This window comes from Monodelphis domestica, chromosome 1, assembly GCF_027887165.1.
Source record: "Monodelphis domestica isolate mMonDom1 chromosome 1, mMonDom1.pri, whole genome shotgun sequence".
NCBI classification, from domain to species: Eukaryota; Metazoa; Chordata; class Mammalia; order Didelphimorphia; family Didelphidae; genus Monodelphis; species Monodelphis domestica.
This window is the reverse complement of record NC_077227.1, coordinates 700,026,972-700,052,286: the sequence shown is the minus strand read 5'-3', so window position 1 is coordinate 700,052,286 and position 25,315 is coordinate 700,026,972. Positions and strand designations below refer to the sequence as shown.

General features: G+C 47.6%; 1 protein-coding gene across 7 annotated transcripts in view; it reads right to left on the bottom strand.

Moving 5' to 3' along the window:
• GSE1 (Gse1 coiled-coil protein) overlaps positions 1-25,315 on the bottom strand; it is an 869,104-nt gene that overhangs the window by 59,404 nt on the left and 784,385 nt on the right. For all 7 annotated transcript variants that reach the window (XM_056823919.1, XM_056823916.1, XM_056823904.1 and 4 more), the window contains one exon: positions 13,751-13,969. In XM_056823919.1, coding sequence (XP_056679897.1) covers positions 13,751-13,969 — 219 coding nt within the window. The remainder of the gene's footprint in view (positions 1-13,750; positions 13,970-25,315) is intronic.

Below are 25,315 nucleotides of genomic sequence, written 5' to 3'. Positions count from 1 at the left end.
ACAATTCTAGTGAGAGACTGCTCTGGGGACAGGAAGCAGCCACCTACAAAAGAATTATCCAAGTGGCCTGAAATCAGGAAAGAAGGAAAAGGTCAGGACCCTCTTGATCTCTAAAATTAGCCACGAATGACCGCCCCAAAGGCTGCTCCCTACCGTCCTCTCCACTTGCAGGACGGGGCTGAGCTTGGCTCCCTGCCAACTCTTGGCATAAACCTGACCATGCATTTCAAACCCTTCCCTGACCTCAATACCCACCTGGGGCCACTAGAGGTACGAAAACCTCTGGAAACTTTGAGGCAGCCATGGAAAACCTTCTTAAAAAAGGAAAATCATGGGGGAATGTTCATGAGGCCATCAGATATATTGATAACTTATACTCACACACCCAGCCTTCCGGTTTTCAATTGTGTACCCAAGTACAAGCACACGCATCCATACAGGCACAGAATTCTGACACCCCTGGGAACTGAAGAATACAAAAAAGGTCTTTTGCATATAACTCAGGTTTGTTAAAAAAAAATGCAAATATTAGGCATATGGGAAAGTCCTCTGGAAATAAGGACAGAAAGAAAGGGCTAACAAGAGGTGTCAGGGCAGCTAGGGCTCAATGGAGAAAGACAAAAAGTCCTGGGTTCAAATCTGGACTCAGACACCTCCTAGCTGGGTGACTCTGAGCAAGACACTTAACCCCAACTGCCTGGCTCTACCAATCTTCTGCTTTGAATCTAATACATAGTATAGATGCTAAGAAAAAAGCGAAGGGTCTTAGGGATGGGGAAAAGAGATATCTGCACCCTTGGGTGACTCCTCTGTTTTCTCCCTAAATTCTGGTTTCATACCTCAGCCATAGCCTTTCCAGAGAAATCTGCAGGGAAGGAGGCAGATGGTTCTGATCCAGTGGACTGTAGAGATCAGTGTCACCTCTGTGTGTGTGTGTGTGTGTCTGGATCAGGAGACATCCCAATCATGCCCCACTGGACTAACCCGCAGTCTCCTGATGCTCTCCCCGAAGCTGGATGTGGTTCAGATGCCAGAGGGCACTTACTAGGGGTTATGATCATGGATAACTCTCTCTCCCTCTCCGCCCAGGGCCTCATCTTTTCCTTAGGTAAAGTCATGACCCCATTTACGCAGTTAGACTACCAAGATTAGAAAGGGTCTGGCCCACCTCGACCTCTATAGAAATGAGGGATTTCCACATCCCTCCTCCAAAAGCAACTTTTGGTCCTTTGAGGCAAGGGCCGTGCCTGCCTGCTTCTCTCTCTTCCACCCCTCCTCCCAGCTCCCAGCAGCTCTCAGGAGGCTCCCACTCTGCTGTCTCCTCATCCTAACGTAAACGTAAGGCTTTGGAAGGGGAACATTGGAGTGGAGCTGAGACGTGAACTGCTCCATCTCATCGCACGCAGCCAGACGGTGGGCTTGGGCTACGGCAGGATTTCACAATCACATTACACAGTAGTTAAGTCTAAGTCAACACAGGGGATGTGTAGATTTTCGTTATGAAATGAATTTACTGGGGCAGATATTTGTGAATACGTGCTAAGAAAAATGACAGCCTCCACGAAGAGACCTGGGGCCGGGGGGAATTTACGCACCACAAAAATCAATGCAGAACTCCTCACTAATGGAGGTGAGGGGCTAAAGCGGCTGTATATAGACAGGATGGTAAGGGCCATGGGGGGCAGGGAGAATGAGGGAGAGAAGAGGATTAAAGGAGGGAAGAGGAAAAGGTGGTGACGAGAAAAAGGAAGCAGATGAAGGGAGGAAAATGATCAAATAATGGATAATGGGAAAGCTTCTAATCAATACCCTTTCATAAGCCATCTATCTCCCTACTCTCAGCTGGGGGGGGGGGGCAGGATGCAGCAGAAAAAGCCCTGAGTGTCAGCTGGGAGGAGGGAGGGAGGTCACATTCTGACCTCAGTTCAAGATAAAAAAAAACAACAAAACAGGTGGTGTGTACACATATACATGTGTGTGTATATATAAAGGGAGAGAGAAACAGGGACAGAAAGAGAGAAGAGATGGGAAAGGGAGGGATGATGAGAGAGGAAAAGAGAATTAGAGAAGAGACAGAGAGAGAGAGAGAGAGAGAGACAGAGACAGAGAGAGAGAGAGAGACAGAGACAGAGAGAGAGAGAGAGAAAGACAGAGAGACAGAGAAAGAAAGACACAGAGACGGGGGGGGGGGGGGGGCGGGGAGAAGAGGAGGTGGTAGGAAGCCAAGGGCAGGAGGAGACAGACTACATTACTAGAGCAGCCCCACCATTATAGCAGCTGAGCCCCATGCAGCTGAGACTGCTCAGCCCTCAGGCAGTTGTCAGCACCCACCAAACCCTCAAGGGCCCTCAGGGTCCCTGGTGGGGTAAGCCTTGGGCCAGAGAGCCTCCTTTCCCTTCCTCCTCTCCCAAAACACTATCTGGGAGAAACAAGCCTCAGCCTGTCTTGATTTCCAGGAGCCGCCACCATCCCCCCAATTACAAAGAGAATGCGAAGCCTGAGCCCTCACTCACAAAGCAGAGAGTTAAACAGATGGGACTCCAGATAGAGGAGGGGGACAGGGACGGGGGATGACGGCTTTGCCAAACCATGCTAGTGATATGATTGACACATGTACATGAACTTCCAAATGGATTGTTCATGATGCCAGCCAGGGTTTTTCCTTCCCCCCCTTGTTGTTGTTTTGGTTTTTTAAAGGCACAGTCTCCAGAGAGGATATTCCAACACACAAATTATTGAACACAGATTTCTGATGGTGATACCGGCGAGTCACTGACATTTAAAAGCTCAAATCCAAGGGGCAGCTAGATGGCTCAGTGGATAGAATGCCAGGCCTAGAAATGAGAAAAGTCCTGGGTTCCAATCTGACCTCAAGACACTTCCTCACTGTGTGACCTTGGGCAAGTCACTTACCCCCCCCCACCCCCATTGCTTAGCCGTTACTACCTCTTCTGCCTTGAAACCAATCCACAGTATTGATTCTAAGACAGAAGGTAAGGACCCAAAATTAATAAATAAAAGCCCACAGCCATCAAACTGAATCACACTTTCCAACACACAAATGCCAGGCTCAGAAATCCCAGAGGTCACACCATCCTTTCTGGACCAGAGCCTTGTGCTTGCTATTCCTGCTCAATGGTTCTCCTAGTTTCACACAGGCTTGGAATTCAAATCCCAGCTTCTATCAGGAAGCTCCAGCCCTACTTCATGTCAGAGATCCAAGTCATCCGAGTTCTTCTACCACCCACCAGGAGAGATAGGGTAGGAGGCAGCAGCCCTGGCTCTGCCACGAACGTGGGCAAGTCACAGCACTTAAAAAAGGCAGCCGAAGAAACCGTGGAAAGAACATGGCTGCTTCTACTATTTACTACCCTGGGGGATCACCAACAAACTGACCCCTCTTCTCAGGTGGGTCCCCATCTATAAAATGAAGGGTTTGGACTAGAATCGGAGAGTCTTAAGCTAACAGTTCACTAACTTTTTTTTTTAATCTACTATTTTGATAACTATTTCCATTTAATTGGTTTCCTTCATAATCCTACCTATCTTCTTTTGTGCATTTAAAAAGGTGATGCTGAACAGGGTTCCTCCAAGGCTTCCCTAGCCTCCCCAAGGGGTTTAGGACATGGGAAAGGTCGAGAAGCCCTGGCTTAGTATTCCTTCCTTACCGTCTCTTCTTGTCAGAATCACTGAACCATGTAGTCAGAACAAAGATATTTTGGGAATAACAGGATAATGTCACTCCATATGAACCACTGGAGAAGAAAGGGGAGGCTACAAGGAGCTAGGAATCCTTAGTCTGGTACAGAGGTCGTCTGACTTCCAAAGGGAAGCGGCTAAGCCCCTGTGCCTAGTTTTAGTCTTAGCAAAGGTCCAGGTAGACAGGATGGAGGACAAAACTGGCCAATGCCAAGGAGAAGGGGAATGCTGGGTGAAATTCTTTTTTTTTTTAACCCTTACCTGCCATCTTAGAGTCAATACTGTGTATTGGTTCCAAGGCAGAAGAGAGGTAAGGGCTAGAAATGGGTATCAAGTGACTTGCCCAGGGTCACACAGTGTCTGAGGTCACATTTGAACCTAGGACCTCCCATCTCTAGGCCTGACTCTCAGTCCACTGAGCTACCCAGCTGCCCCCTTTTTAAACCTTTATCTTATATCTTAGAAACATGCTGTGTATTACTTCTAAGACACAAGAGCAGTAAGGGCTAGGCAAATGGGGTGTAAGTGACTTGCTCAGGGTTACACAGAAAGAAAGGGTCTGAGGTTACATTTGAACCCGGGACCTGCCTCTAGGCTTGGCTCTCTATTTGCTGAGCCACTTAGCTGCCCCTCATCCATTTTATTTTTAAACCCTTACCTTCTAGGTAAGGGATCTGTACTTAGGGGCTGGGCAACAAAGGCATCAGGGTCACAGAGAGTGAAGTGAATTCACCACTGGGGAGGGGAGCTGCCTGGCCCCTGCCCCTTGCTTCAGATTCCCGCTTCACAAGATAGGAACAAGAAGAAGCTGGATCATAAGTCACAGATGCCCAAAGGAGCAAATGAGCTTCTTCTCCCCTCCAGGAGACCAGAGCTTGTGTCTACTTATTACAAGGAGGGGGAAAAATCACTTTTGAGCTGGCAATGAGGAGAGGCAGCTTTGTGCATCTGTTCCTTGGGGGAGCCACCAGCAAATTTCTTTTTCTGTTGTAGATTCTAATCACTGAAGTTGGGAGTCTGTTTATAGGTTCTGGGGTAGGATCTTGCCTTCTGTATCTAGCTCTGTGTAATCCTGTTCTGTCTTGATGGATGCTATGGGAAAGACTGGCTCCCTCTCTCTCTCTCTCTCTCTCTCTCTCTCTCACACACACACACACACACACACACACACACACACACACACACACACACACACAGAGGCACTGCTCCTTGCCCCCCCCTTCCAACACCCCCCCAAAAAACAAGCAGGTTGTCACTGTGTTCCCCACTGGAAGGCAGAGCCCGCTGCGGCGGGGGCAGCACAAGCAGATGGTCACACAGCTTGCCTGAGCCCCAGCTCCCAGTACAGACTCCTAACCTGCAGCTTGGCAGCCGCTACCACTGCTGTGTCATGCTTCAGAGGGCTGGGGTTGGGGATTGGCGCTCTGCGGGGTGAAAGGTGGAAACAGGGAAAGGAGAGGACAGGGGCAGGGTTCAACCATCCAGGAGAGGTCAGAGCTAATGGAGGTGTTGTCAGCCTCCTGGGAGCCGGCAGCGGCCCCAGCTGCAATCTGGCTCACAAAGCTAGGGCAAATTAAGAGAAAAAATGTCAAATAAAAAAGAGGCAATGTCTGTTGTTTTCTCTCCCAGAAAGGCAGTCCCCTACTCATGCTTTCTTTTTCTTTTTTTTTTTTTTTAAAGCAAATGGGTCAAGTCACTTGCCCAGGGTGACACACTCAGGACATATATGAGGCCAGATTTGCCATCCATGCTTTCTTACTGGTCAATGAAAGCCAAGGATAGCATCAACTCCTCAACAAGTGTTAGTGGAGCAGTGGTTCTTGGGGAGCCCATATGGAAGCACTCAGGCACTGCCCTCAGGGTTTCTAAATCCACAAGACTGGCTTCCTGAAAGAAGCGTTTATAGAATCCCAGTTTTTAAGAATTGGAGGAATCTTGGAGACAATTTTGTCCAACTTCTTCATTTTCAGATGAGGTAATGGAATCCCAAGGAGATATGGAGTGATAGGCTTGATGGTCAGAAGTCCTGTGTTTCCATCTTAGATTTAGAGGACTACTCAGATTCTCTTGAAAGAGAATCCTATTCCCTACTACCTCTTCCGTTCCTTGGCAGGGAGTTGGGGGAAGAACTCACGATTTTGTAGGAATGGAGAAGAGCCATTCTCTCTCTTAATGAAGACTAGCAAATATATAGCCTAGGAGATGAAGCATCTTCTCCAGAGTCCTAGAATTAGTATGTGCCAAAGGTGAGCCTTGAACCTAGGCAGGAAACCAGTTCTCTATCCACTAATCCAAGGCTCATTCCATGCTCTTATTTTATTAAGTAAAAATCCCAACCATCAAAGTTGGGCCTTTTCCCAAGAGACCCCAATCCCAAATTTGGTAACCCATGACAGCATGTATTTCATGCACCCCCCCATCCCCAACACAATATAGGCTTATTAACACTTGAGGCTTCATGACAACCTGAGCTTAAGGAATAAGGTGCTCCTTCTTTTGGTGCCAAGTCAACTGTTCTGGGATAGCCCTCTTGAAAGTCTTAGAGCTGCTTGGGGCCAACTATGCAATGTAGTAGGTTCAAAGACAACCACCCACTTCCATGCAACTCAAGCATCTCAGATCACTTCTAGCCAAAGGCTATCAAGTCAGTGCCAACAGAGGCAGGTTTCTAGGACCATAGAGAATAAAAGCCCATTCTACCATCATAGCCTATACTTTTTTCAACCCAGAAAAGAATCCCTGGAGACAGTTGATAATGTAGTAGACAGAGTTAGTCCTGGAGTCTAGAAAACCCGAGTTCCAATCCAGCCTTATACACTAGCCCTGGGTGAGTCACTTAATCCCATTTGCCTTAGTTTTTTCATCTGTAAAATGAGGTTGATTATCAACATACATGTCTCCATAGATCCTAACAACAGACACAAAGTCTAAGGAGATGGTCAACAAAAACATTGTTGCTAAGTGTGGGGTCAGAGGGTAGAATTAACATGACCCAGTTGGGGAATTTTGAGCACAGATTTGCCAGAAGGTTTATGCCTAGAAAAGATGGTCCTATCTAAGTGGGTATATAAGAATCCTTAGATTAAGTGGGATCTCCTGGTGACATTCTGGGGGGACAGAGTGGTGATCTGTATTAACCCTGCAAGCATGTTGCTCTCATCTATTTTTCCTGGGGCTAAGAATAATAATCATAGCAATTCCAATTAATAAGGGGATGTTAATAAGGAAAGACACTCAGGGAGGCTGAATGGGTGTCTCATCTTTCCTGGGGGCTGCTCTGCCACGTGTGACCATGTCAAACAGTGTGGTTTTTTATGTCTCCTGGCAGTAAAGCACTGCAGTATCTCTGGAAAGAAAATACCAAATGGGGTCACAAAGAGTCAGATATGGACTCAATAGCCTCAGTTTCCTAATATGTAAAATGAGTTGGAGAAGGAAATGATAAACCAGTATCTCTGCCAAGAAAAATTCCAAATGAGGTCAGAAGAGTCAGATATGACTGAAATGATTCAACAACAATAAAAAGGACTCTCTGAATGCATTCAATCCTTCCCAATGGGAATCCTGGGAAAAGAATTGAAGGGTCTTTGAATCTCAGAGTCAGAAGGTCATTTCACCCAGTTCCATCCTTATCTAAAGCATGAAACCCTTCTAACATATCCCTAAGATGTATAGTCCTCTCTAACAAGAAAACTTCTCAAATGGCACATGGTGCTGACCTATCCCCACTGTGGAAAGAATGGTCTACTGATGATGGGATATTATCCACAAATGTCAGAGTTGGTAGGGACCTTAAAAATGCCCCCATTTTCCCCAAGCATCACTACTGTTTTATAAAGGAAAAAAAATGCTTCCAGAAGAGGGAAGGGAAAAGCAGGCCGTAAGCCTGCTAGATCTGGAGAGATCTAGAGATTTAAGGTTCCCCTTAGAAATCAGAATTCAACCCCCTTATTTTACAGTGGAAGACCCAGAAGTCAGGCAACTTTCCCAAGATGGAAAAGCTAATACATGTCTGAGGTGTGATCTGAACCCAGAACTTCTGTTCCAAACCCAGAACTCTTCTTACTTTCTACTATTTCCCTCCACATCAAAAAACCTTGTACATTTGAGCATTATTTCCAATATGTTTGGAAAACCTTGTGGAATTGTACGTTGGCTATGGGAGAGGGTTGGGGGAGAGGAGGGAAAGAACATGAATCATGTTACCATGGGAAAATATTCTCAATTAATTAATTTAATTCTCCAAATTAAAAAATATATTTATTTCTAATATGTTTTAGTCTCTTCCATGGCAAGGGTCAAACACCACTGGGATCACTCTTAATTGCTCTCTTCTGTTTTTCCCACTTATCCTCCAAGCTCAAGCAAGAGCTAGCGCCCACCAGTGAGGAAGCAGAGTGGGGAAGACCCAGATGAACAAAATCTCGGAATAGCAGGTCACTGGATACTCATCTCAGGTCTTACTGCCTTCTCTTCAGAAGTCAGAGTGAGCTATATCCTACGCTAAGTAGGAAGAATCACAGACTTGGAGGGTTCAAATCCTGGAGTCTGCCTATTAGTGAAGACCTCTGTGAGGTGGGTCTCCTCCTTTCTCTGGGCCTCAGCATTCTCCTCTGTAAAACAAAGGGGCTTGGTCCAGAAGACTTTCAGAGTCCCTGCGGACTTTAAATTCCAAAATTCCAAACTGGCTACCAACCCATCAGGCCATTCCTACCCTAGCCAATTCCATACTCCCCTCCTCACCCGGGCCCAATGCACTGCTTCCACTACCCAAATCCTGCTGATGGTGGAGCCCCGTCCTTTTCACTGGGCTCCATCCAGTTCTACAGCCCATTAGTGAGACAAACATTCAGATGTGCATTTCTGCATCCAGGCACCCAGCAGTCGCTGACGCTGTAATTTAGCGGGGGCAGTTTGGCTGCTCTGAGAACACATTTAGGAGCCTTTAGGAAAAATAAAATTTCAATGAAGCATATCAGCATGGAAACCTATTGAGGGGGACAGATTCCTCTTTCCTCTTCATCCTTGCTCTCGGGGTACAGCAAATGATATGGCATTTGGATTACTTTGTCTGAATTGAATTTTTAAACTGCACCCTCGAGACACGATGCTGAGGAAAGACATTAGCCCATGAAACGATGGAAAGAATTCAGTCCTATGGCTAAAAATAAGAAGCAACTTGAAGGGGAGGAGGGAAGCTGAGGAAGGTTAAAAGGTGTGCTATGGAGATAAGCCAATAGCAAAGAGAAAGAAAAATACACACATCGGGGAGCTTTTTTGCAACTGACAAAAGGTGTGGTGATAAAAAATAAATAAAAAAAGCTTTCCTGTAGGCCACAGGATCCCTTAGCAGTAGCGGATAGTTGATTAGCTCTAATTATACCTCTTGGAGTGGCTGAAAGTAGGGTTAGGCTTAAGCTGCCCCTAAATTCAGTCTATTTATTTACTCTCTGTTCAGATCTGAGCGCTGCCTCCCAGGCCTTTCCCTCTCACCGTAGGCAATCCCTTTCCTATAATCACACACACCTCCAATCTGAAACACATTTTGGACCAGAAGCCTCTTTAGAGCTCATCGAGTAGGTCCCAACTCCCTCGTTTTTCAGGAGAAAAATAAAACCCAGGAAAGGGAGATGACTTGTCCATAGTTGCAGAAGGCAGTTGATGGATTCTCTCAAGAGAACAACTTTCCCTCTGTTCAGGAGGTGCCTTAATCAGCCTGGGCAAAGAGCTTAAGATTTCAATTCTACCAGCTAGAATGAAGATGGCCAAGTGGAGGGCATCGTCAAAAGCCCAGTCTTCTGACTCCCTACTTTTGCTTCTAAATTCCCAAGTCTCAAAGGGCACCATGATAAAACAAGCCCTGCCAGGTCATCATCACTGGTTCATAAATAATCAAGTCCAATGGCTCTCCACCATCTCTTGGATAAAATACAAAAATGGTTGACTTAAAAAAAAAAAAACCCTTTTTTTAAAAAACCCTCTGTCAATACTGTATTGATTCTGAGGCTGAAGAGTGGTAAGAGCTAGAAAGTGGGGTTAAGTGACTTGAACAGGGTCACACAGCTAGGAAGTGTCTGAGGCCACATCTGAACTCTCTCTACTAAGTCACCTAGCTGCCCCTTCAGTTAGCTTTTAAAGCTCTTCATATCTGGACCTTTTTCTATATTCTACTTCCCTTTACACAAGCCAGTGAGACTGATCACTTGCAGCAACTCCAGTGAGAGACTTTCTCCCTCTTCCACTCTCTTGGCTGGTTCTTCTGGAATGCTGTCCCTCCTCAAGTTTCTTTGCTTTCCCTCAAAACTTAGCTCAAATATCCTGAAGTCAGAAGGATCTGGGTTCAAATTTGACCTCAGACACTTCCTAGTTGTGTGACCTTGGGCAAATCACTCAACCCTAATTGCCTAGCCCTAGCCATTCATCTGCCCTGCAACTGATTCTTAATATCAATTCTAAAACAGAAGGTGAGGGTTTGGGTTTTTTTTTTATTTCATTTGGAAAATGGGTCCGATTCAAAATGAAAGGAAAGAATATTACAAGGCTCAGGAACTGAGGTTTGAAAAGCATGTCTAATAGTAATGTTAGCTAAATTCAATTCCCAAAACTGAGCTCAATTTTTCTTGGGTCTTATTTTTCAGTTGCAAATATTGAATATTCTTTTTACACACACACACACACACACACACACACACACACACACACACACACACACACACACACACACAGAGTACTTTGATAGACCAGAGAAGCCATTTTTGCTTCCCTCTCCAAATCATTTATTAACCAAGGGCTTGTGCTCAAGGAAGGAAGGAAATGAATATTTATAAAATGATTATGTGCCAAGCAGTATGCGCTAAGAACTTTATATAAAAATATTATCTAAAAACAATCCTGTGAGGTGAATACTTTTATGATCACCATTTTACATTTGAGGAAACTGAGGCATAGAGATTAAGTGACTTGTCCAGGGTCACCTGGCAACTAAGGGTTGAAGGTTGAATTTGAATTCAGGTCTTCCTGACTCTGGGCTCAGTGCTCTAACCACTGAGAAATCTTGTCAAGAGTAAAGGGCTGAATCTACAATGATGAGACTTTTGTCAAAGACTCAACCTCTCTCTTCCATTTCTTCATCTGAAAAGTAGATGATGTGGCTGCACAACACACTGCCCTGCTGGGCTGTTGGGAGGCAAAAGCTCTGTAAAACTTGCCAGTAATGGAGAAGTCAGAATGTTTACTATTACTAAGGACTCTGCGATTCACACCCCCAAATACGAACAATTTCTAAGCCCCTCTCTTTGCCCACTAGGGGAAACACCCCAAAGAGAGAACAGGTCTGACCCACCCAAAGGGAACAGCCAGGTACCAATGGCAAGTCTTCATGGGCTTCTGCCATCACAACTGTTTGGAAAAGTACACTTTGTTCCCTGATGGGCCAGGCCACACCTCCCCCTGGCACGTCGCCCTGGCTGCTGGATGCCTGGCTATCCAGACCTGGGGAGCTGCCAGAAAGAGCCGAGAAGAAACAAAAGGCAAACTTAAGATCCTGTTTGCAAGGCTGCAATCTTTGGAGAGGACCAGGAATGGAAAAAGGCTTCCTCACATTCCTCAGCTTCCTATTCATACTGCATGTGCCCCTCTGCTCTAGACTGAGAAGGGGCTTCTCGTCCTGCTGATAGAAGGATCAGCAATGAGCTTATCGAGGACCCACTGCACTGAGAGTCTGGCATGGGTAACCTGAGCATCGGGCCTGGGGCTACCTGCCTGTGCTTAGCTGTTGTATATCGCAAGGGCTATTTTTACCCAAGAGAAGTCAGCTTTCTGCTGAGGCTGTTCATCCAGGCTCTAGAATCTTATGGTCTTCCCTGTCTCTCTGGTCTTCTAAGTCTCGGTAAGCAAAACAGTATCTAAAGATGCTAAAAATCTGGTCCCAGAGGGACCGTCCAGCCTTTCCTCCCTCCCTCCCTTTTTTTCCCTTCCCTCCCTCCTTCCTTCCTTCTCCTAGGAGTCCTGGGAGAAGCCCTGAAGTCCCTGAGCCTGGTTCCCCTTCCCTGCTGCAGGGCTCTCCTAAGGATTCCTCCTTGCCCTCCCCTCAGGGTTTTTCCTTGTGTTTGGAGATGGCTAAAACCTCCAGGCGGTCCCTGGGCTTGGGAAGGTGCCTCAGAAGAGGTTGGCTGGCAGAGGGTGACAAGGAAACACACAGACTTCTGATCGACCATCTGCTCCTTGTCTGATTCACAAACCGGAGTGCAGGATGCAGGGGCACACACACAGGGTGGCGCACGTGGGGCATGAAGGCAAAGGTTTGCTAGCTAAGGCCAAGCAGTCGCTAGCATCAGCCTTCATAGGCTAGTTCCCAGCCAGGCCTCTGGGCACACTGGGAGATGAGGAGGACAAGCGTAGAGGCCATAAGAGATGATAATTCCCACTCCCAAACCTCCTTGCTCCTGCATATCCTTTAGGGCTGAGGAGGATCTCATGGAGCACTTCTGGTCCACCTAGGCTTCCCCTCAAAGAACGAGAGCAGCACATAGGGGTCAGGATGAGGCTGGACATTGGAACTGCCTCTCTTTGCCTACCCCTGCCCCCAGAGCTACCTCCGGCACAGAGAGCCATTCCCTCCCCATTCCTCCCTCCTTCCTTCCTTCAAACCTTTATTGAACGCTGGGGAGAAGCCTCTAACAGGCTGTGGAGAAGGGCTGTAGAAGCTATGGTCCTTGCCTTCCCAGAGGGAAGGGTCAAAGAGCAGAGGCTGAGGCCATCATGGTGGCGAGGCTGGGGAAAAACAGCTCATAAAATAGACCAGAGGCCACCAAATGGCCTGAATGCCAAGCTGGACAGAGGCGGGAAACCTGAGCAAACAGAGGCCACTGGCCACATGCACGTTGGGAGCAGACCATCCGCTTCCGTCCTTGGCTAGGAAGGTGCGGAGACTACTCGGAGGGGAGGGATGCTGAGGAACCCGGGCGCATCTGCCCAATGGGATTAAAAGCACCTACCTCAACATCTCTTGTGAGTCACTTTTCAATAGCCAACCAGGTTAGCAAGCATTTACATGTAGACAGGGCTGCAGAGTACTTCTACACATAGCTCATTTGATTCTCACAACTGTTGTCTTAGGAGAGAAAGGCTACTTTTACTCTCATTTTATAGATGGAGAAACAGAGGTTCAATGACTTGCCCAAGGTCACACAGTGAAAGTCTATGGTTCCCTGAGTCTTCCCGACACTTTCAAAGTCCATGGAGCCACCTTGATGCCTCTAGGCATGGGAAATAAAAAGAATGGGCTGGACAAAGAGTCACAGACCCAAAATCTCACCCCAGTTCTGCTGCATATAAGTCCTATAAACCTTAAATAATTGGTTTCGGTTTCTTCATCTGGTAAAACTAAGGGGAGTGGGAGGCAGTTAGGTGGCTCAGTGGAAAGAGAGCCAGACTTAGAGATGGGAGATCCTGGGTTTTGTCTTTAGACACATCCTAGCTGTGTGACCCTGGGTAAGTCACTTAACCTAACCCGTAACACCTTTCTCTTCTGCCTTGGAACCAATATACAATATTGCTTCTAAAATAAAAGGCAAGGGTTTTCAAATAAATAAAAGTAATTTAAAAAATTTTGAGAAGGGTCCAGAAGCTTTCCCAGACTGCCAAAGGAGTCCATGATTATTCACACAATACAGATGCACACACACACATCCAGAGTGGAGTCTAGATTCTAGAACCGCTTTCTCATTTTTCAGTGGAAGGAAGTGAGGAGCAAAAAAATTAAGTACTCAGTCACAGGATGGAAATTCAAATCCAGTGCTTTCTCTACTATATCACATTGTCTCTCTTGAGGACATGGACACACACACAGAAGTTCCCTTGATGAGTTTTCCCTGCTCTTCAGGTTAATAACTATTCCCGGGTGACCCATAGTACAGGCAGTCTGGGGGGACTCCCTCTCCAGGGAAGGGAGGGGATGTGTAAATGGTGCTTAAATCCCCAACCACCCTGTTCTATCCATCAGACGTTCCATCAGTCAGGGTACCCGGATGATACCATCTTCTCCTCTTACCTCTCGGTTCCTCAGCTTGTTTTGCAAGTTTGCGCAGGGCGGCAGCGAAGCTGGAAGAGGGTGCTGCTTGAACTGACAGATTGCTGGTGGCTGCTGGGCTGCCATTGGGTACAAGGGAGCCATTGAGAGGAGAAGGGGTCAGGGGACTGACGGTAGCAGTGGTCCGAGTCGCTGTTGAAAGCATTCCTATTGAAGGAGACTTTGGCTCATGGCTCATGCCTGAAACAATGAAAAGAACAACCAATCACCAATGAGGACAGAGAAGGAAGGGACCAGTTACTGGGATGATACCCAGAGGTTTGGAGCAGGAGTGAGGGGTCTTGAGGAGACAAGACTACACGTAGTGGGAGGAGGAAAGAGGGGGGCATCTTCAGAAAAGACAAGTGGGTTCAGATACTTCCTAGCTGTGTGACCCTGGGAAAGTCACTTAATCCCTTTTCCCTAGCCCTTACCATTTTTCTGCCTTGGAATCAATCTACAACATTAATTCTTTTTTTTTTTTAAACCCTTACCTTCCGTCTTGGAGTCAATACTGTGTATTGGCTCCAAGGCAGAAGATTGGTAAGGGCTAGGCAATGGGGGTCAAGTGACTTGCCCAGGGTCACCCAGCTGGGAAGTGTCTGAGGCCAGATTTGAACCTAGTACAACATTAATTCTAAGACAGAAGGTAAGGGTTTTTTAAAAAGAAAGAAAAGATGAATGGGAGGGGGATACATACTTCTTTTTACCCCCACCCCAGATAGTAACAAACATGGATAAATGGTCTAGTTGGGAGTTCCTTTAAATATGTTTTGACTCATTTTTTCACGGTGGACTTCAGTAGATAATCTTTTAAAAGGGGCTGTTGTCATGACACAATCCCAGGTTATCCTGGGGGTAGATACCTGCTGAAGCCTGTTTAGGGAGTTTCTCCCAAAGCATCAACTCTTAAAAAGTTTCTCAAAGATCTAGAAAGTCCCATCCCTTGGTTCCATGCCTGGGACAGGGACACGGAGCTTTTATCCCGTAAGAAAGAGGAGGGTGCTAGCTGACTCCACACAAGGTGGGCCCCCACAATGCCAGCAGAGTCCCTTTTTCCAGTTCTTAATCTAGTAATAAAACAAGAGGTCCATCTAGATCTGGAATGCCACCTTTGGGATCCTGACTTTCCCATGAGAAAGGTGGCTTCAACAGGTTTTGGCCAAGGGTGGGAAAGGGGGCTACGGGAAGACAGGGGGGAGAAAAAAAAAAGGAAGTTAACCTAGAACTGTGAAAGCAGTTTGTGGTTCCCTAAAGGGGCCCTCACTCCATGCCCACTAAAAATAAAGCACATTTAAAAATAAAAACCAGGCCCCACAGAAACCTCATTTCCCACCCCAGAGCCAAGTTCAGGCCCCGAGAGCTCGACAGCAGCTGATACTCCAGCTCCCACCTGCAGCCGTATATGGCCTGTCACAGACAGGGGCCCAGTAGAGCCCCTTGGAGATGACATCAGGTCCCCCCCACCCCCCCCCAAAGGGGCATAAGTTCTCCTATTTTCTCTTCCCCATAAGGAGTTCAGAGCTTTCAATTTCCCTTTTAAGTGTCAATGAAAAAGCTGTGTTCTTCTCCTACAATCAATAAAACCTTGGCTCCCGTTCAAACCAGCCCTGTCTCAGTGCGAGGAGGAGGGCCAGGCCATAAATAAGTTTTCCATTAACATTTTCGGCCACCTGCCCAATTCCAAAGGCGGAAAGGGCAGCCCTGACACCGGCCGGCGTCCCCCGCTCCCTCAAGGTGGGTACATTAAAAAGGAGTAAATCAAAGGCCTAACGTAGCCCGGGCTTTCAGACGGAAGCCCGATGGCCAGGACAGTTGGCACTCCCTGGATAGGCAGCCTTTACCAGGAATAAATTAGCTTCCCCCAAACAGAGTCAAAGAAAATGAGTCAAAGGCAAAAGCTGCAGGAATGACAATGGTTTAAAGAGGGGAGAGAGAGAAGCTGCAAGTCTCCAAAATGAAATGAAATGAAAAAAATAAAAGGGGGGGCAAAATGAGCTCCCCAACCCACTAAGGAAGGGGGGTGGGCAGCAAGGGCCCCCCTGAGCAGGTACATCTCCGTCTGCAGAGAACCTCTGCTCTCTCTCTCAGGGGATTCCCCTGACGTACAAGTCTTCCAAACAGGCCTAATTAGAAGATGCCCCCCAACATCCCTGCAGGGGAGCAGGCAGCCACCAGGAAACCACACCAAGCCCAAAGTGTGCAACACAACCAACTCTGCTGGAGCCGGAAAAAATAAGAGAAACCTCCCGCTTTCATCCAGGGAACACAAGGACCTAAAGAGATTTCTAAGCCAAACCCTGCCTTCATCTTCTCAATGAGGACCACAGGCAGTCAGAATTCGAACCCAGGACTCTCCTTCTGTCCCAGGCTTTCTCCAGCTACTCCTTCTCTCCAAGATGCCCTTCCATTGGTCTTGGATAGACCCCGCCCCATTATTAGGGCTGGGTTTCTCTGCTCCCCCCCCCCCAGACCCATTTAGGAAGAGAGAAAATAGGAGCCCTTTGCTCCCGCGGGGGAGGGACATGGGGGCTTTGTGCTCGCCCCAACCCTCTTTATTCAGGCGCAGGCAGGAGAGGAATCTTCCGTGGGGGGAGGAGGGAGGGTTTGTTTTTTCTTTAATTGAAGAGAGAAGGGCTGGAAAATTACTGCCGAGTTCAATGGGTTGTGGAGAGAGGGCGAGATGGGGAAACACCATTATTCACAGCGAGGGCCGGGCGCATGGCTTTCCTAACAAAGCCCCCGCCAGCCGCAGAGGCAGGGGCTGCCCACTGAAAGCAAGCTGGCCTAACAGCTGCCGCGGCGTCACATGACCCTGGCCGATCTATAATATCCAGGGCTGCCGGGGAGATAACAGTGGCGGATTGTCAGCGGGCCGAGCAGCAGGCCCTATTGAATGTGTCTGAGGCAGCATTGATCCAAGCCTTTGACCCCTCCGTGTCCTCGGCTCTCTCCAGCTAGCAGGAGAGGGCTGGGCTGGAGGGGGGGGGGGAAGGAAGGGGGGGACGGGCGGGCGGCGGCAGCGGGGCTGCTCCCAGCAAACAGGGGGAGGGAGCAGAGACATCGCCGAGTCCTTCCGCCGCACTTGCCCATTGGCAAATGTTAGCCCCAGAGAATCTAAACCATGGGTGACCCAGGACCTCAGAGATCGAGGATCGTCTCCCGCACAGAAAAGGAAACTGAGGCCCGGGGAACCAGGGTCGTGAACCAAAGCCCCAGCTCGACCGTACCCCCAGTCCCCCCAAAGAAAACTTGGCTCATAAGCAAGACTTGCTGACTGACCAAGTTACCCCAAAGACTCTCGCTGTCACCCCACAAACGACCCAATCCCCACGCTGCTGTTCCCCTAGATGTCTGCTCAGCGGAGAGAAGGCACCTTGGAGATCACCTATCTAGACCAACCTCATTTAACAGCTGAGAAAAGTGACTTACTCAAAGTTGCGACAGGCACATTTCTAATTTGAGTCGATTCACCCCAAACGCCTGGTTAAGCTTTCTTTCTTTTTCTATGTCATCACAGTAATGGAAACATGGTCTCCCTTGGGTAGGCACTGGAGTCAAGAAGACCCGAGTTCAAATCTGCCTCCTGACACATTCCTGGGCAAGTCACTTAACCACTGTTTGCCTCCCTTTCCTTATGGGTAAAATGGAGAATAATATCACCTTCCTCCGTGAGATATTTGTAAATTGTAAATTTGTCAATTACAAATTACAAAATACATTACAAATTATAAATTACAAAATTATAAAAAAAAAAAAAACATTGTAAATCAGCACAGATTTACTCTGGGCCTGGCACAGAGAAGGCGCCATAGGGATGTTAGATATACATACATAGATATTCAAGTATTTCATATATATTATTTTTCTAGGCAAACACCAAAATTCCCATCATTGCAAAGCAAAAGCAGGTGTGGGGACTCAAGACACTGCTGGGGTGCACTGGGACCAGGTTGCTCATTTTTTCCTTGTATTGGCAAATGCTTTAAGAATCTAAGCAGCTTCTCCCCCTATCAAATAAAAGGTCAAAGTGTTATCAGCTAGGATATCACATACAGATGGAATATTAAGCCTTTAGGCATCAAGGATGTCCCCTCTAAGGCCCTTGTTCCTTCTTGATCTAATTTCTTCACCAGAAAGTCCCTTCAAAACTTCCTGAGGACCTACTGTGTGCAGGGCTTTGTGCTCAGAGGCAATAAGTTCTATACGAAGTCCCAGAGACTAGATGGGGAAATTAAAATATATACACACACCAAAATAGTCAGCTTCAAGGGCTATATGTGTGTGTGTGTGTGTGTGTGTGTGTGTGTGTGTGTGTGTGTGTGTGTGTGTGTGTAACCACCGCATCCCCCAAGACTCTACTTACTTCTTACCTCCTATAACCTTGGGCAAATCCCTTTACCTCAAAGTCTCAGATTCTGCAAACTGCAAAGGTAGACAGATGATCATGATGATAATAATGATAGCTAACATTATTTATAGCACTTAAAAGTTTTCAAAGGGCTTGTCAAATATCTCATTTTGACTCCACAAGAACCATGGGAGGTAGGTTGTGTTACTATCACCCCTACTTTATAGATGAGGAAACTGAGGCAGGCAGCAGTCAGGTGACTTGTCCAATGTCAGGGACCGGATTTGAACTCAGGTTTTCCTGACTCCCAGATTCAGCACTCAATGCCCTGAATCCCCACCTCTAAAGTCTACCAGCTTTAAAGTGTCTAAGAGAAGAATCAGGCTCTGGATCGTCAAGGGATGGAGATTCCACGAAGAAGGTGAGACTCTGAAGTTAAGCTCTGAGAGCTAAGTTTGTAAAGAGAACACTGCCTTGGGAGTCAAGACTCAGGTTCCAGGCTCCAGTCTGGGCTGTAGGAGCTCAGAGCCAATTACTTCTCTTCTGAGGAAGACATTCTATTTTCTGGCCAAGGAAGAGAATTGGACGCAATGATTCCTTCCTCAGCTAAAACACATCCCAAGTCCATCCGTGTACCTGGAGGAGACAGACCCTCCCATAGGTTGGGAACAGATGCCCATCTCTCCCATCCCCAGAGAGGGCAGGGGAATGTGCCAGTGACAACTTGACCTCCATAAACACGACTCCCATGTAAGATTTCGCCAAACCTCAAAGGGAACTCTTATTGCCCATTCATTCTCCAGACGACTCCAGTATGGGTTCAGACTGGAGGGCAGCACCAAGCAGGAGACCTCCGAAGACAATGAATTCATCGGAGATATTCTTAGTCCTGACCTGAAACATTTCCAGTGTCCAAAAGACGAGGTCAAAAAAAGAAAGGAAAAAAACCTATTCATATGTCCACCCAACTGTCACCAGCTGTCCACCATTCATCAATGCCACCCACCCACTCAATCGTTCTCCTCCTATCAGTAGTAACCTAACAACACACAAGCATCTGCCCCCCAACAGATACATATACTGGCCTTCACCCAGAAGTACAAACACTCAAAGAGATTCCAAAGAGACAAGCTTAGATCAATGGGCTCATTTCCAAAAGCCTCTTAATTCAAGGAGAGATGGTTGGCTCAGTGGGTTTAGAGCCAGGCCTAGAGATGGGAGGTCCTGAACTTGGATACTCCCCAGCTGTGTGACCCTGGGCAAGTCACTTAACCCCTGATGCTTAGCCCTTACCAATCTTCTACCTTGAAACCAATACATAGTATTGATTCTAAGACAGGTAAGGGTTACTCGGAAGCAAAAAAAAAAAAAGCTTAATTCAACACATTTGCCACTTTCCCAGGTCAGATAGGGCCCCAGTTTATAACAGTATGGCATGAGAGGATGAGCTTCCATCTTGGATGCTCCAGATGAAGCCAAGGGCACAGGCCATTTGCTTCTTGGTTAGATCACCAGAGGCTGCCCCACTGACTTTGCCCTAAGGCAAGTTTGTTCTTCATCATAAGAATCTCCTGGAAGAATCTATGGATAGAGACAGACCCAGAGGGAATGCCAACCTGGTACCAAGTTCTCTTGACCCAGATTAATTACAACCCCAGCTCTGGTATTTACTAGCTGTGTCATCCTACTTTTAGAAAATATCTTATGGATGAGAAAACTAGGGTCTAGAATTGGGAATGGCCCTCCCAGGGGTCTCTTAAGGTTTTGAACCCCAAGTCTAGTCCTTTTTCCCAAACACTTAGCAATGCTCATACTTGAAAACCTTGAGCCAGATTCCCAGCTCTCTAGACAGAACAAGGACCAATTATGTGAAAGCTACAGTAAGAAATTAGGATAGAGATTGGATTCAAGAATGGGAAATGTCGGGGTTAAGACTTTTGGCACCTTTCCTCTCAGATAATATCCAAGGACATAATTGGCCAGGGGCATCAAAGGACAAGGGCATGCAGGTTCACAGAGTAGGGTTTGATTTCACTTAGGGCTTCCTTCCCTTAGGAGTGCCTTATCACAACGTCAGAGAGACGAGGGACTTGAGAGAGCATTTATGGCTCAACCCAGCCAGCCAGGAAGGACTATCTGTCTAGCTGTTTCTCACTCCAGATCTCATCTTTTAGGGGATGTCTAGGTACCAGGTGCAGGGTAAGCCCCGGGCCTTAAGCAATATGGGAATATCATACCTCTGTCCCTTCTCAGTCCTTCTATGTGCCCAGCCCTTGATGTCACTAAAACTGCAGGGATTTGACAAACGGGGAGCAGAGGGCAAAAAGACATGCATTTAACCCTTCCACTAAAGGAATGGGGGGCTCTTGTTTCTGCCCTTGGGTAATAATCTCTTCAACGACACATCCTTGAGAGTGGCTCTTAACAAGGTTAGGTGTGGGATTGGGAGCTGTTCTGCCAAGCCAGCACACCTTGGGCATCCTTCCTATCTGTCGTCCCTCACCTCCCCCCAAAAGGGCTAATATCCCCACATTAATGTCAGAACTGGAGCTGTAAGCCCTTGAAAAGCTGCCCTGCTGATGTCAGGTCACTTAAAATAGAATTTCAAATGAGCAGCTTCATTAACAGGAGTCTAAAATTAGCATTTCTCCTCAGCATGTATGCATCAGGAGGGGATGGGATAGGCAGGGTGGAGGTGATGGAGAGGAAGTGATGGGGGGGGTGGGGGACATGAGGAAAGCCATATTGTATTTACCACTTGCTCCTGGTTTGAGGACAGGGAGCAAATATTCATAGAAAAATGCATAAAAAAGGGAAAACCCCAGCACTCAAGAGTGTCCTAGGGCACACCATAGCCTCTTGGCAATAGTTAAGATCTTGGCATGGGATGATTAAACTCGAGGTTTTTGTTTTGTTTTAATATTTGGTCCTTTTCAGAGGAAAGTAGGCCTCTGGTAGAAAGTGTTCTTTCCTACTCCAGACAAGCTTATTTGCTTATGACCAGCAATTCAGGGAAAAACTTGGACCAGAAGGAGTTAGGCTTAAATTCTGCCTTAGGTACTAACTAGCTGGGTGACCTCAGGAAAATTGAGTAACCTCTCTGATCCCCAGTTTTCTTCATCTCTAAGATAATCATAACATCCATAGAACCCTGAGGCTAAACAGAAGGCTAGGTCCAAGGCATTCTGTTCACCACTTACATAAACATAAGCTATTATTAGTTCCATTTAAGATAGACTGGTGTCTCTTCTCATAGCAAAACAGTTTAGGCAAGACTGTGTTTCTAAAAGTTATCTTCCTTTACCAGAACCCTGAAAAAGAATAATGATCCAAAAGGGGGGGGGGGGGGGGAAACCTGGTTTGAATCTTGGCATCACTATCATGAAGTAAAGTAAGTCTCTCTGGGCCGGTTTCCTCGTGTGTAAAACCAGGAAAACAACTACACTAACACATTTGCAATTTTTTTTCTATTTTTTTTCTTTTTTCTTTATCCTGGCAGAGAGTAAACGCTTAATAAATATTTGTTGCTTTGCTTTCCAATGGGAGGTAAGGTAGGGAGAGGAAAAGAATCTTGTTCCTTCTTTAAAAATTAATTTAAATTTAATCACCAATAATTCTATTCCAAGACCCGGGTTCAAATGCTGACTTTGCTCCTTGCAAGGTTCTGGCTCACTGCCTTCCAGAGTCTTCCTCCGGAAAGAGAGGGGGTAACTTAGGTGATGTGGAAGGTCCCTCGCAATGTTCAGTCCCAGGATTCCCAAGAACCCAAACAAAGAAAGCCGAGCAGGTGTTCTCCAGCTGATGCCTCGGGCAGACACCAGCAGGTGTCGCTGTGAGGCCCCAGGAGCCCCCACCCCCAGCCAGGGAGGGAGGGAGGAGGACCCGGCATGGGCGTCAGTCAGCATTTATTAAACTTTGGCCCCGGTGCCCTCAGGAGGCCTTGAATGAGTACTGGGATCTCACTCCCCCTGCCCTCATTATACAGGCATTTATTAACTTCTGCGCTCTCAGCCATTGACTGAATTCTTGTCTACATTATCAGCTCATGTAAATTCATTATACTTAACAGCTGGGAATAAAATCCTCAGCAGGAAGGCTGTGATGGATGAGGGTTTGGGGGGCAGGGAGATTGGGTGGGGGAGAGGCGGCGGCGGAAGGGGTGAGGGGCGAGCCGGGGATCGAGGGGTCTCTCTTCTTCCCCCAGTACAATCGCTTCAAGCCCGAGGGCTTTGGAGCCTCGGAAAAGAAGCAAAAGAGAAAAGAAGCGCCGGCCGGCCCCAGGGGCTTAGATGGAATGAAAGGCACCACCCCGCCCCCACCCCATCTCCTTTCCCAGGCCATGTATCTCTCCTTATCACTTTCCCCTTAGCCCTTACAAGCATCTTCCAAAGGCTTCAAAATAACCAGCAACCAAACCAGCTTCAAAATAACAGTAACCAAAGGTTTCAAAACAACCCTCCACCCTGCTACATTCTAGCCAAAGCCAGCCTTCGCCCCTGCTGGAAACCAGGCAAAGGCTAGCGAGCTGGCAAGAGGCCAAACAAGCTGAGGGCTGAGCCCCCGGGGAGCCAACTCCCCCAAGCCTCCCTCCGGAGCCATATTGCTCCGTGTGCAATTCGGCCAGTTTCTATGGATCGGAACGGTGGGAGTCAAGGGATGCCTGTGCCGGCCCTGAGCACAGAGATGGGGGAGCCCCAGCCTGCTACCCGAGTGCTTATCCCTGAGGGGCCCACCAGGGAACCTGCAAAGCGCCCCCCCCCCAGTGTCTTTATTAGAGGGGAAATCTTGTCAATGGGCAAGCAAGGAAAAGTCTGTTCCATTGAACCAAAAATGGCAAAAGCCATTGGGCAGCCTGAACCTGTTATCCACTGACAAGCTCTTCCTCCAATCCATAGTTCTGCTTTCCCTCTCCTCCCTTGTGGTCCGGGCAGATGCATCAGATTAAGACTAAGCACCACTAAGATGAGTGAGGATGGGGCTTGCCAATTCAGTCGGTGGACTAAGGCATGGACTCCCCCAGCATCATCCAAGGATGGGGGGCTCCCCAATCAGTGGACTAAGGCATGGACTCCCCCAGCATCATCCAAGGATGGGGGGCTCCCCAATCAGTGGACTAAGGCATAGAATCCCAGGACTATCCAAGGATGGGGGGCTCCCCTATCAGGGGACTAAGGCATAGAACCCCAGCATCATCCAAAGCTAGGAGGCTCCCCAATCAGTGGACTAAGGCATAGAATCCCAGGACTATCCAAGGATGGGGGGCTCCCCTATCAGGGGACTAAGGCATAGAACCCCAGCATCATCCAAAGCTAGGAGGCTCCCCAATCAGTGGACTAAGGCATAGAATCCCAGGACTATCCAAGGATGGGGGGCTCCCCTATCAGGGGACTAAGGCATAGAACTCCAGCATCATCCAAAGCTAGGAGGCTCCCCAATCAGTGGACTAAGGCATAGAATCCCAGCACTATCCAAGGATGGGGGGCTCCCCTATCAGGGGACTAAGGCATAGAACTCCAGCATCATCCAAAGCTAGGAGGCTCCCCAATCAGTGGACTAAGGCATAGAATCCCAGCACTATCCAAGGATGGGGGGCTCCCCTATCAGTGAATTAAGGCATGGACTCCCCCAGCATCATCCAAGGATGGGGGGCTCCCCTATCAGTGGACTAAGGCATAGAACCCCAGCATCATCCAAGGATGGGGGGCTCCCCTATCAGTGGACTAAGGCATAGAACCCCAGCATCATCCAAAGCTAGGAGGCTCCCCAATCAGTGGACTAAGGCATAGAATCCCAGCACTATCCAAGGATGGGGGGCTCCCCAATTGGTGGACTAAGGCATAGAACCCCAGCACCATCCAAGGCTGAGGGTTCAGAGAGCCCTCAGAGACCATTTCTAGGACATAAAAGACCTCAGGCATCTACTTCCTCCATCACTTATGTTGAAACCCTCATTTTTACATGAGATCCTGGGGAGAGTGACTTGCTCAAGGTAACACAAAGTTATCAGCAGAGCAAGGACCAGAAAACTTCCCCAAACTGTAGGTCTCCTATCTCCCAGATCTAGACTGTACTTCCTTCCCACTATATTATCAAGCCTCAATAGGCTAGGACCTAGGGACCAAGCGTAGATTCCCCCCTCCCTCCCATGACAGATTTTTGTCTGAAAGAAGAATGAAGAAGCCTCTTCTACTCTATTAAATATGGTATCTGTCTCCCTCTCTCCCTCCCCTCCATAAACGGTTCAAAGAGCATGACTAATCAGCAGTCTGCCTGCCTCCCGCAGATTCCATAATTACTCCTTCCTTTCATCCCTGGCTCTTCTCCGACACCAGACCTCGGGCCTGCTACCTCTATGCGCTGTAATTACAAGCTAATAGCTTAGATGAATTTTCTGCTGGGTCCCAGTTCAAGCACCAATCCGCCCCTTCCCCCTTGACAACCCCCCCTAGGGTAATTACACCCTGTGAGGTTCAGCGCAGCGGGCCCTCACATTTAGTCACAGGCCTGCATTCTCGGCCTGAATTTCCTAATCACCCCTCTTGGTAATTTTTCATTACCACAGAAAGAAATGTTTGTGAACAAATACAGGGCGTCCCCCAGCTTTCTGCATGGTGCCTCCTTCCCCCATAATCCCCCACTCCCCCAAAGGGATGATGCTTCAGCAGAGTAACAAGTCTGGGGTCACCCCACACTGCACACGTGCTCCCCTCCCAACTACACGTCTGGTAACAGACTTCATAAGAAATTCAGAAACATGTTTGCCCGTGGCGTGTTCTGAGCTCACCTACATAGAACAGTGTGAGGGGAGGGGGATGCTGTGAAAAGGTTTCCCACCTCCTAAAAAGATCTGGCTGTCTCATTAAGTACACAGCAAGATTATAGGGGTTAGCTGATGGAGATGGAGGAGGAGGAAGAGGAAGAGGAAGAGTGTGCGTTGTCTATGGATACACAATTGGATTTGAGAAGCATTTTTTAAAACAGAGAGAGAGAGACGGAGAGACAGAGACAGAGACAGAGAGAGAGTGTGTGAAGAAGACAGACAGGGTAGCATTTTTTTCTCACCCACAGTCCCAAACTGGAGCTGACTTAGGTTTATACATTACTGTGTTACTGTGATAACTGGCCAGCAGGGTCAATTATTACCATTCTAATTTTTGGAGCAAAAGAAGGTAGCAGGTACCAGTTCAGATCCAGAG